The sequence below is a fragment of the Herpailurus yagouaroundi genome, unplaced genomic scaffold (assembly GCF_014898765.1).
Source record: "Herpailurus yagouaroundi ecotype Mexico unplaced genomic scaffold, PumYag 203, whole genome shotgun sequence".
NCBI classification, from domain to species: Eukaryota; Metazoa; Chordata; class Mammalia; order Carnivora; family Felidae; genus Herpailurus; species Herpailurus yagouaroundi.
The window spans coordinates 3962053-3974558 of record NW_024412434.1 but is presented as its reverse complement, the minus strand read 5'-3'; the positions used below and the strand labels follow the sequence as shown (position 1 = coordinate 3974558).

The 12506-nt window shown below is 40.1% G+C and overlaps 1 protein-coding gene and 1 long non-coding RNA gene across 5 annotated transcripts in view; both read right to left on the bottom strand.

Annotated features, from left to right (window-relative positions):
* The window catches only part of NRP1 (neuropilin 1), a 139208-nt gene that overhangs the window by 36017 nt on the left and 90685 nt on the right, over positions 1-12506 (bottom strand). For all 4 annotated transcript variants that reach the window (XM_040451020.1, XM_040451022.1, XM_040451023.1 and 1 more), the window contains exons 7-8: positions 6163-6318; positions 2603-2747 (exon numbers count right to left, since the gene is read on the bottom strand). In XM_040451020.1, coding sequence (XP_040306954.1) covers positions 2603-2747; positions 6163-6318 — 301 coding nt within the window. The remainder of the gene's footprint in view (positions 1-2602; positions 2748-6162; positions 6319-12506) is intronic.
* On the bottom strand, positions 787-2596 carry LOC121014627 (uncharacterized). The gene is made up of 2 exons (XR_005783315.1): positions 2219-2596; positions 787-1415 (listed from the first exon to the last, which is right to left on the bottom strand). It is a non-coding gene; the product is annotated as an uncharacterized LOC121014627 (long non-coding RNA).

Below are 12506 nucleotides of genomic sequence, written 5' to 3'. Positions count from 1 at the left end.
GCTTTCACGGATCTTACAGTCCAGCAGGGACACTGCAGCCTTGTTCTCTTGCATTAGTCTCTATTCTGAGGGGACTAGGGCCTCTGAAAGCTGAAAACTATCTGCTTCTGGTCATCAAGAAGAAAACTCTGCTTGCTGGGACTTTGTCCTAGGTTCAGTTCATGGAGTACCATTCACTGTGTAATTTACTGGGTACCATTTAGTTAACACTGACTCTAGGGCAAGTGTATTATAAATACTTTCAATTTAATCTTCATTACAGCTGAATTAAGGTTAATCTTACTGACCAGGAAATGGAGTTCAGAGGGACAAAATGTCTTGCCCATGGTCTCACATTCACCAAGTGGACAGTCGAGAGCGAGGCCTGGATAGATGTCTGCACACTTTCTGTTCATGTGACCATCCTTATAACATGCTGCCTTCCCAAAAATCTGCCTTGGTCAGTTATTTGGAGATTGTAGCTACCTTACTAGAGAGAAGTATCTAAAATATATCAGGGGTCATGATAAAAATATTAGCGCTATGAACTTAAAAGCAGTATCTTTTTTGGGAAAAAATAGCTCCTTAAAATAATAGTAAAATAAAATATATGTGAAAATAGTGTATGCTATTTTAGATATCTATGTTTAAATAAATAAACTAGACATTTAATTAGTCCTTTAACGTTGAGTCATGTAACATTTTTGGTTTTAAAAATCCAATAAAGTATTTGCCTTCTTCACATGTGAAGACTCACACACCTAGAATGAACTCTCAGGGAAATCCTTGTGAAAATGGAAAGAGAGGTTCAAATTTAAGTATGTTTTATTGAACTAAAAGGAGAACTTCAGAAATCAGAGTTTAGACTACTACGTTTGGAGTCTTTACAAAGTTACTTCTTCTTCTTCTTCTTCTTTTTTTTTTTTTTTTTGGTGCAGTGACATTAGATTAGAAATGAGCCAGAAATTATTTCCACCCTGACCTCAAATGGCCTTGTTTCTACAAATTTGTGAGCAACTTCTGAAATTTGTAATTCTCTGAAAATGACCTAGAACTTTTCTCATGTAACTGCTGATCAAAAATAAAGCCAAGGTTATATCTAACTTTTCAACATCCCTTCTTCCTCCAAACCTCTCTCCACCCAATTCCTGCCTCCAAGGCCTTGAACTTTCTTAGTCTTAGATCCTGAAACAGTAAACAAACCTGTCTCTGGTATGGAAATAAATATGATTTTGGTAAAATCAGGTGTCAGTTATTACTTGCCAAAATGGACTCTCCTATAAACAAGGATAGTTTTTTTCTCCTTAGTTTTTTCTTGTGGTGCTCTTGTCCAAATGGCTTGTAATTTCATTGAAAATTGCCCAGGTGGTGGGGCTTTTGTTTTTTTGTTTTTTTTTTTTTTAATTCAGTAGTTTCCTTGTCTCGATATAATTATCCTACAAAGGATAAAAATAAAAACAATAGTACTAGCATTCATGGAAGAAGAGATTAAATGTCCTAACTATGTACACTAACATAATATTAAAAGATAGTTCAGAGACTTTTAAAAGTGGTTCACTTTTAATTACTTTTTGGTGAATCAGTTACTGATTCCATTTAACTTTTAAACTTACACTGAAGGTTACATTGTACTGCTGTGTGTGTGTGTGTGTGTGTGTGTGTGTGTGAAACCTTTGCAATGTATTTACTTAAACGGTGAGGAATTGTGGCCTGACTAGTATTTACTTCAGAATACAGAATGGTGGCACAGGAAGATCAGTGAATCGCCAGAGAAAGGCAGTGAGAGTGACAGTGACGACAGTTCTTTTACTTCCAGCTCTGTCCCGAGCTGGCCCACTTTTTTAGCCATTTCGTGCCTCCAGAATACACCTTCATCTCCCAAATGGGTATAATCCCTCTACTTACATCAATTTAACAGAGATTTTTTAAGTCCTGTGAATGTCAGAAGAAACAAACGAAAAAAGAGGAAACATTGACCGATCAGTTTCTGATATTAGTGTATGCATTCAACAAAAGAGGGATAGATATTGAGACAAAAAGTTGTCCAGGTAGAGTGAGTGAAGAGAGAAATTCTCATAAGTTAAACTCCTTCTTGACTGTGGCTGACAGAGCCACCCATAGGCATCAAAATGAAAAAGGTGGAGAGCATGCCATGCAGTAATTTTTCATTGCAAATCGACTAAGCACCTGTCAGTGTGCCCTGCACCCAGGAAACAGAGATGAAAAGCACAGTGCTCACCATCATGGAGCTTGGAGTCAAGTGGAAAGGTGTCGCTTAGCACCAGGCTGTGCTGAGCACTTTATATCCATGAGCTACTCCATTATCACAACAATCCTGCATGGTGCATGATGACTGTTTTCTAGTTGAGATCACTAAGGCTTTGAAAGACAATAAATTCCCTCACAAAATAAGCTAGTGAGGAGTATCAACAGGATTTGAACGCAGATGTCTAAACTCAAAGCATATGCCTTTAACCACCAACTGAAAATGACCAGATTTATATAAAGAAAATGACCAGCTTTATATAAAATTATAAAATTCCCATTCCTAAAATTATAAAAACTCCCTATATTGCAAAGCTTACATAAATCAAAACTGGGCCATCTTCAAGCTGGAACTCACCTGTTATCTTGCAGCCATAGACTTCAAACCTCATAGATATGCCAGTTTCCCAAGTCACCGGTTTGATTCGGACAAATCGAGTTATTAGTGGTTTAGGGAAAACTCCAAACACAACATCTGTGGGGTTGGTGTTTCCCTGAAAGATCTATATAGAAAAAGAAAGGGTCCTTTAATGACAGACTCTTCAGATTTAAGACAAATACAAAAATATGTTTCCACAAATGCCTATAAAAATTATTTATAATTTCAGCATTGCCCATCAAAGGTTGAGGTGGCATTAGTAATTTGTCATGTTTTTTTTTTCAAATGATGGCAATCAGAAGAAATCACGTGTAATGTAGAATGTTGTCCTAATCATCCATTCAATTTTCTGAGATCCTAGAGACTCCAAAAGCACTATTACGAAGACAACATTTGTTAAAGGCTACCTAAAAAAGGCTATCCAAAAAAGTTGGAAATTATTAACTTTATCATAAGGACCTACATAATACTATAGATGGTGCATGGGAACTCACTCTATTTTACTTTCCCAGGAACCCCCAGAAGGAGTACTTTTTGAGTTCAGTGTAGGGTCTGGCTTTAAAAAAAAAAAAAAATTTTTTTTAACATTTATTCATGAGAGACAGAGCACAAGCGGGGAAGTGGGGAGAGAGAGAGACACACACAGACCCTGAAGCAGGCTCCAAGTTTTGAGCTGTCTGCACAAAGCCCAACATGGGGCTCAAACCCACGAACTGTGAAATCATGACCTGAGCTGAAGTCAGATGCTTAACCAACCGAGTTACCCAGGTGCCCCCATAGGGTTTGGCTTTTTGAAAATTCTAGGTTGTATTCCCAGCTACAGCACTGTTTCAAGTAGCTTCCCCTCTTTTAACTCCATTTCTTGATGGGAAACTTTATCCCTGACACCAACTAAGTAATGATCTTTCATCTTTTTTGGATATTGGTAAAATTATGTTTTAGTGGTCAAAATCAACACTGAGTTATAAATGATATGTAACTGGAAATCAGCTTTTCCAGGGCTCCTGCTTCTAGTTTTAAAAATGAGCCATTTTATTTTAAGAAAGATGAGGCTTGTAACTGCAAATGTAGTAAGTGCCAGTCATGAATGAGTTTCCCACAAGGATGTGTCGGGACTACTCTTCCTGGGCGTGGCTCCACTGCTGTGTTCTTCAGCAGGTTCCATGCTGGAACATCCGGCACTAGACCCACCTCAGGAGGAACTGAAAGCCTCTACTTCCCTGTCTTTCACTTTGGCCCTGAACTGGGGATATCCCGTGTCAAAGTAAATCAGCTAGTGCTCTGCTTCTTACACAGCCACACCATATTCCTATTATGTTGTGTCACTTGAGCATTACTGAGCCCATTGGAGGCCTGGAGATTCCTCCCCACGTTTCCAGGTAAGTTCTCAGAGGAGAACCACAATTTTCCAAGACTTGTTCTTCCCCTGAGAGAAAGGACTTCTAAAGGTCGAGCTGATGTTTTTACTTCATTTAGCTTAAGTGGCCTGTGTGACTGAAGGTGGTCAAATGCTTTACAAAGTTGGCCGTTAGCCTGATCCCTCTCCAGAGATGGTTTAGTATCATAATTTATCCTCGCCTGTGATGGCCTTTGGATTTCTGTCCTACTTCAGCAAATCTCTCTGGGAAACAATCTGTGTGGGAGCATTTTTGTGTGACAGAGAAGAATGGGCAGCTGCCAGAGGAAGCAGAGTCCCAAGCCATATAACGCTTGAAGGGTCAACAAGTCCACTTCAGGGAGAGCCTGACAGTCAGTTAAGAGCACTGCATGCCCCGGCACAGGCTGGGGGTGAACTCTGGCTCACACTGAGGGGACTTCACATTTGCTGAAAACCATGGAGGTACATACATTCCACTCAACATAAAGAGGGCTGCTGGCCTTGTCATTGGCGAAGAAAGCAGGGAAGGGGGTAGGGGTCAGTGTCTGAGAGGCCGCAAAGTAAAGGGAAAGGAGGGTGGACAACAATAACTGGAAGCCAGGTGGACGTCTGGCTTGCATTTAGGTTCAATAAAAGTGCTCAGATGGATGTCGCACCTATATCTTTGCTGAATCCTTCTTTATTCTTTCTGCCTCCCACTCTGGAAGCCCTTCCATGTGCCAGGATGTTCCCGGTAGTGGACCTAGAGTGAGCCCTGTGCATTGTCAGACACCCCCTCAGAACCTGGTGTGTGCTCTCGGACAGCCCCTTCTGGGCCATGCCAATGACTGATGGCCAGCGGCTGACGAGGACACCGTGGAGAAGTAGCACTCATGTTTTAAAGAAATGGCCTGAAGGCCTGAGGTCAGTTCTCCTTACTCTCCTTGCTGTGTCCTGGGCATTAGTATCTTGTTTGTTTGTTTGTTTGTTTGTTTGAAATTAAAGCATGTCTTCAAAAATATGTCAAGATTAAGTCATGAAACTTAGGGTCAAATTTTACTTGCTAAAGCTTCACAAATGTTGGCTGTGAGGATTTTTCTTCCCCAGATGGAGGACTGGTTCCATGTCCTCCAGGGCTAGTCAGTGGCCTTGAACTTGCTGTCCATAGACCTTCCCTCCCACAGGGCAACTGTCTATATATCTACTTTCATTTTGTCTGCCCTAAATAAGAGTGGGGGCTTTGCAGCTAATCAAAAGGAATTAACAGTTCTCTCACTTCACACTATGGCTCTTCTTAGCTCCAGACCCAGAAGGAGAAAATCAGGCCATGCATGCTCAAAACAGAGACAAGGACATGTTAATTGGCCTCTTCCCAAATCCTGAATTTCAAGTTACCTGGATCTTTGCTACTATCCTTATCATTTCTGTGCATTTTATTTGGCCTTCAGGGCAAGCTTTTAGTTTTGGGGAAACAGTGAATATGAGATCTCAGAAATCTTTTGATGAGTAAATCAGAGCAAGCATAACTTCAAATAAACACGCAGGCTGAGAAAAACAACTCAGCTCCAAATGATTTAGGGTAGGGCACCCAGGGCAGGGCATGGTTGGTGTGTCTTCTTTTGTTAAGAGCAGTGAGGAAGTAACATCATGTCATTTGTGTGATCTGAGGGAACACTGTGAACTGCCTTTCTTCTATTCATTTTCACATAAACGGCCAAACACTCTTGTAAATTAGTTGTGAGCCACAGAGGGTAGATGAAAAGGAGTTTTCTAAAACCAGCCCATGACTGAGAGGAAGAAAGAAGGAATCTATGAAAGACAATGAAGAAACACGGGGAAGCAAAACAGAACAACTCCTCAGGTTCTAAAAAGACAGTGCTTATCCTATACATGCTCAGTGTCCCCACGGGAGGGTTAAAGTGATTCTTGAGTCTAACACTTAATTTGGCTGGTATTGACTTTTCTAGGAAGCATCTGTATAATTTCCTCTTGGCTTCTGGATCTGGGAACATGAGACCCCTCCACCCCCACCGCTTGGTCAGATATAAACCTCAAATTGCACTTTTCATTTTAAATCAATCCCAAACTAAACCAGGCCAGACAGAAAGCTCCCAAACAAACAAGTGAAAATTGATCATCTGTTTCAAAGACAATTGGTTGAGGGGCTGACAGCGAAACTTACGACAGGTTTATTTCCTTCCTTTATGGTGATCCAGTCTTCCCCATTGGAGCTAATGTCTATTCTGTAAGTCTTGACATAGTATTTCTTCTTGGTTTCCTTTGAAATGGCTCCCTGTGTCCCGACAGCAGTGACAAAGCGCAGAAGGCCCAAGTCTACCTGCAAAACAATACAAGCTTAGTCAATCATTCACCCTGCACCATCATAACCTGAAACATCTTTTCCCGTGGGTTCCACAGTGCAGTTTTCAGCCACCTGAGAGTTATAGGTCCTACTTATAGGACCCCATGTTGTGTAAGGGTCAACTACAGTGTTTTTTTTTTTTTTCTTTTACTTCCTACCTGGCATCAACATCCCCTATCTTCTCCATTTCATCCCTTCTAAAGAAAGCCATGGCTAGGATTAAGACAGCAATTGTCCGAGTTTGGCAGTTCCAGGAAGAGACTGCTGCAACCACAATTGCTTGATCTTGGTACAAAAGTGAACACTGGTTTCAATATCATTTTGCTATATTTTCTAAGAGATTAAAAATTCTTTCCAAACAATGCATTGGTATGTGTTATTTTACAATTAGAAAAGATAAGATAAAATTAGGAAAGACAAGATAAACTTGTAAATTGGATGTTGGAGAGGCTTGGACTAAAACTCAGGTCTAATGGGCTCCCATTTCTCATCACTCTTCAGCATCTGTCCCCTTCCAGACAGAAACAAGAGGACTTTGAAAGCACTAGGAGTGCTGTGGTTTGGAGAATGGGCCAGAGACTTATAATCTGGAATGGAGGGGAGACCAGGAAGGCAAAGTAAGGATATCTGTTTCATCCTTAGATTTCTTCCTTCCCCATATCTTCCCATGGCCTCTCTTGCAGTTCAGCTTAAGAGGCAAGTGGATTCCAAGGGATCATCTGGGAAGGACTGATGCCTCCAAGTGACAATGGCTAGAGTTCACAAGCTCCTACTGTAAGTTTCCAGTGGAGAAGTTCCTCAACATTGGAGCCTCGTCTTCATCTCTCACTAGCCTGTCTCGTACCCCTGAAGGTTGGGCTACTTGGAAGGCATCACAGCAGTGATGAGAGAGGGTGACCAAAGCCTGAAGGTCCACGATTTCCTGGCAGAGGTGTGCAGTGGCTTGGGTTGTTCCTGCGACCCTGTGATATGAGTGGGTGGGACAAAGATCTAAGCATCGGGCCCTCAAATGTCTAGTATTGGTTCTGCCACTAGCTAGCTGTTGGGCCTCGGACAAATCACTTCATCTTTAATGACTTTAGATTTCCAGTTCTTCGTCTGTTAAATAAAAGAGTTGGGCTAGATAACCTGGAAGGCCCCTTTCAACTCTGACTTCCTATGATTCCATGTTCTCTGTAAAGTAAAATACTGTTGACCCTTGAACAATGAGGGGGGGTTAGGGGCTCTGACCTGCGCCATAGTTGAAGATCAATGTATAACTTTTGACTCCCCCAAAACCTAACTACTAATAATCCACTGTTGACCAGAAACCTTACAGATAATATAAATAATTGATACACACATAGTTTATATGTTACATGTGTTATATACTGTATGCTTACAATAAAGTAAGTTGCAGAAAAGAAAATGTTAAGGAAATCATAAGGAAATACACCTCCAGTACAATACTATAAAAAATACACTTTTTAGTGTACCCCCATAGTTCAAACCCATGTTGTGCAAGGGTCAACTACAGTGTTTTTTTTTTTCTTTTACTTCCCTTATTTCCATCATTAATAACCAAGAATAATCTTTAAAAACAAATTTAGTTTATTTATTTATTTTAAGAGAGAGTCAGTGTGAGTAGGAGAGGGGCAGAGAGAGAGAGGAAGAGAGAGAGAGAATCCCAAACAGGCTCCACACTGTCAGCGCATAGCCTGATGTGGGGCTTGAACTCACCAAACTGCGAGATCATGACCTTGCATGCTGAAACTGAGAGTCAGACGCTTAACTGACTGAGCCACCCAGGTGCCCCAATAACCAAGAATGATCTTAAAACAAAAATATTACTTGTTTCTATAGATTAGAAATGTTTTCAGTTTCCTTTTAGGGATACATTTGATTATTTGTTTAAAATTGTTTTCCTCCATTTGTCATACCCTCTATTGTATTTCTGTATAATGCAAATACTTTAAAGAAATGATACAAATATATGGCAAATACTTTTGAAAGTTTTTAAAAAAAAATGTTTATTGATTTATCTGGAGAGAGAGAGATAGAGTGCAAGCAGGGGAGGGGCAGAGAGAAAGGGAGAGAGAGAATCCCAAGCAGGCTCCACACCATCAGTGCAGAGCCTGATGTGGGGCTTGAACCCATGAGCCATGAGAACATGAGCTGAAGTCAAGAGTTGGATGCCCAACCAACTGAGCCACCCAGGCACCCCTGGCAATTAACCCTCCAGTCCTATAGGCCATGGACACCTAAAGAATTTCCATTTTATGTACAGTCAGCCTCATGAATAATGACTATTGTCTTTCATGAATTGCTTTTTCCTGAAGGCCCTTAGAGCAGTTAAATCAACATGCTGCCAATTCACTTCAAAACTGAACACAAAGTTAAATCCAGGAAAAACAGCTGTGTTACTAGCTCATAAAAGCCAAGTTGAAGTCACACAATTCAATAATAGGAGACTTCATCTAGAAAGGAAGAGGATACCATTCAATGTAAAACCATCTTTGTCTCATTTACCTGATTTAAATTTTTTTTAACGTTTATTTATTTTTGAGACAGAGAGAGAGACAGAACATGAACGGGGGAGGGTCAGAGAGAGAGGGAGACACAGAATCCGAAAGAGGCTCTAGGCTCTGAGCTGTTAGAACAGAGCCTGACGTGGGGCTCGAACCCACAGACTGTGAGATCATGACCTGAGCTGAAGTCGGACACCCAACCGACTGAGCCACCCAGGCGCCCCTCATTTACCTGATTTTAAAGATGTAAAGTCTATGCTCTGGTTGCTATTACCAGATTTAAGAGAAAAAATGAGCAAGACTTTAATAGAAATTAATATTTTTGGATAACGGTAGATGCTTTAATTTTAACAAATAAATATTTACCCAACACATTTTTATCAAGTGCCTATACTTGCTATTTGAATTTTTTTCTGAAATTTGAGTTTTTTTCACAAGTGAACTATAATACTTTGTATGAATTTGTATACAAAGCTGAAAAAAAGGAGGCAAATCCACGTTTGCCAGATTTAGCAAATAAAAATATAGACTGTTAGGTTAAATTTGAATTTCAGAGAAACAACAAATGTTTTTAGTACATGTACGTCCCATGCAATATTTGGGACATATGAACAACTGGTCCATTGTTTACTTGAAATTCAGAGTTAACTGGATGTTCTGGCAACCCTAAATCTAACTCTATTCCAGACAAATAATCAGGTGATTTTAAGTTGCCGCAAAAACTCTCTGATTTCCTAACGCTGCAATCTGAAAGTTAATGGGCACTCTGGACATGGTTGCACTCAACAATTTCAACTGTTTTCAAATGCTCTCAGAACACTTAGTGCTTTACTGACTATCCATTGAGTCATGCCCAATGCCATATCCACTTTCAAGCTGAAGGGCCCTTCAAGTCTTGACGTCCAAGGGAGCATGAAGCAGAGCTATTTAAATAAACTCTTCCTGTCAAACTTACAAATGGCTCTTCAGTTTGGAAATGATTAAATTCTCAAGAGTGCACATTCAGCTTAGGCTGATTTGAAATAACTCTAGTACTTCATTCCCTGGCTGTCCTTTTCCTAATTTTTAAACTTTGTTTTTAGGGTAAAATTTGGTTACCAGGTAGGAGAGAATTTAATTGGTTGTCAACCGGAAGAACCCTAGGCATTAGAAACAACTGACTTAAAGGAAGGAGCAACAGACTGGAATTAACTGGGTATCCAACAGGGGAAATGTCCAAGGTCCCAGATAGAAAGGCCCTAAAACATGTACACGAATCACTTGTAAAAAAGAAAAAAATATTTTCTTTTCTCAACAGCAATGAAATGCATTAGCAACCTCCTCTTGTAATTGCATAAAATTTCCTGCTGTGCTTTAAAACTCTGCAGATTCTCTTGTTTATACCACACTGGGATACTTGAAATTTCATTTCATTTTTCTTCCTCACATTACTGCCACTGGGTTTAGTAAGGATGAATGACAACCTCACAAAATGATCAGGGCTGGGGCCTGAACCTTTGCAATTGAAACCGGATGGTAGCCAGAACTCTACCAAGACACAGCCTCCCTATCACTGCGGGAATTCTCATGGGCAACACCAGGGGTGTTCTTTCAAGTCCTTCTTCCTAGGTATTTTTGAGGAATGCCCTAACAACAACCCTGGAGTGACTCACTGGGTTTGGGAGAGAAGCAAAACCGTCAGCCTCAGAAGCCCTGCTGGGCACACTTCCTGTGTCTGTGTCAGGAGACTCAGAAGGACTCACTGCCTAAAGCCTGGGTGTTTACACCATTCTCACCGGTGAACCCAGCTCTGCTAACCATGACATTGGCCTCCATTGGCCTTTGTAGTCCTACCTGCTGCATCTATCCCTCTCCAACCATCCCTTCCAGCCACGTGAAATTATTTGTTATTCCTAACACAAAATAAGCCTTTCTGTTTCCCTGTTTTGCCACGTGAAGTTCTCTTGACCTAAAATAACCTTTTCCTCTTTTCTGACAACAAATGACTCTTTCGTCTTTTCAGTCCAGTAGACAGAATGAAGTACCTTCTTCCCCCACTATGTTTGGGGGATAGCTCATGTCTCCACCACCGAACCCATCAGGTTGCATCTTTGCTCTACTTCCATACAGACTTTTAGGATTTCTTGCAAGGGACATCTGCTTTTCTATATAGAAAAGTAATAGATGTCTATTGAAAATGTATAAGCTGCAGAAAAGATTAAAGAAGAAAATAAAATCTCCATAAGACCAACATTAGGAGAAAGCCACTAATAATAGCCTTCCAGAGTATTCTTTCCTATGCAAACTATATGTGAATGTCGTGTTGTATGTTTTATTAGTATCAGAAAAAATGAGGTCATATTAAGTCTATGTCTGATGACCTGCTTTTTGTTTAGTTTTATGGATAGAAGTTTTTGCCCAAAGTATTTTCAATGGCTTCATGGTGTTCCACAGTATGGTTGTAGCATGATCTGTTCAACCTGTGAACATTTTTATTCAACCTAACTGACATTCATTCAGTGAACACTTAATACCACTCATCTTTTAAGTTCTGTATCAAGTGGTGAGGATATAAAGAGCAGTCAGAGTGTTGGAAACACAAACACATGATGACAGAATGGGGCAATCAATACACGTGAAAAGTGATCCAGCACAGGGGAAGGAGTAAAATTTTACCCAGAGAATTGGAAGTTGGGGCACTGCAGACATTTCACTGCAGACTTTGATGTCTAAGATGGGTATTGAAGGGTACCCAGTAGAAGTGGACAAATGGGCACAAAGGGAAGGAATGTTCTGGTGAGAAGGAGGAGCAGGAAGTGCAGAGGTAAGCAGGAGGAAATGAATTAATGAAATAAATGGACCCTAAACAACTTACTGTGCCTCCCTCACCACTATAGACATTATTTGTTAAGAAGTGTATGGCTCTTTAAAGAGTATTGTGCTCCGGTCATTTTCAAGCCAAAATAAATAGTTTTCACGAAAACCTTTCCAAATCAGCCACTGGCCGTCCTCTTGCTGGTTTAGCTTTTTGAATTATGATGAGCTCTTACCAACCTCACATCATAATAGACAAGATTGGTGACCCAAGACAGGCAGCTGGAAAGACAAAGATATAACCCCAGAATAGTTTTACATAAAGCCACCCCTCTGTGTTTTGGAGGGTTCATCATCCTGAACAATAATTCCTTTCTTTCCATAAAAACTCATTCACACAATAACCATAATTAAGTAACCTGCTTTCCCTAAATCCAATCAGCTCTGTTCCAATCACTATCTTCTTATTTTGAAAGAATATCATTATTTCACAGCTGCTTTATTTTTAATTGGAAGATGGATGTGATTTTACATCTGAGTTTGATGCACTTCTGTTTGACATTAAGGGTGATGGTAAGGGGGTGTGATGGTGGAACGGGTATGCATGGAGCCAAGCATCAATGCATTCGCTAAAATTGTTGAATGTTTCACTCTGTGTGTGTGATGCACATAAACATCTGGTACTTATCTGGTAGTATGTAGACTATTTTGCAGAAGTCTAGCACGCTACTTTTGAGTTCTGTCGGCCACTCTCTGAGTTAGCTTACAATAGCTTACCCAATATATCCTGTTTCCAATATAAATATAAATATAAATATAAATATAAATATAAATATAAATATAAATATAAATATAAATATAAAT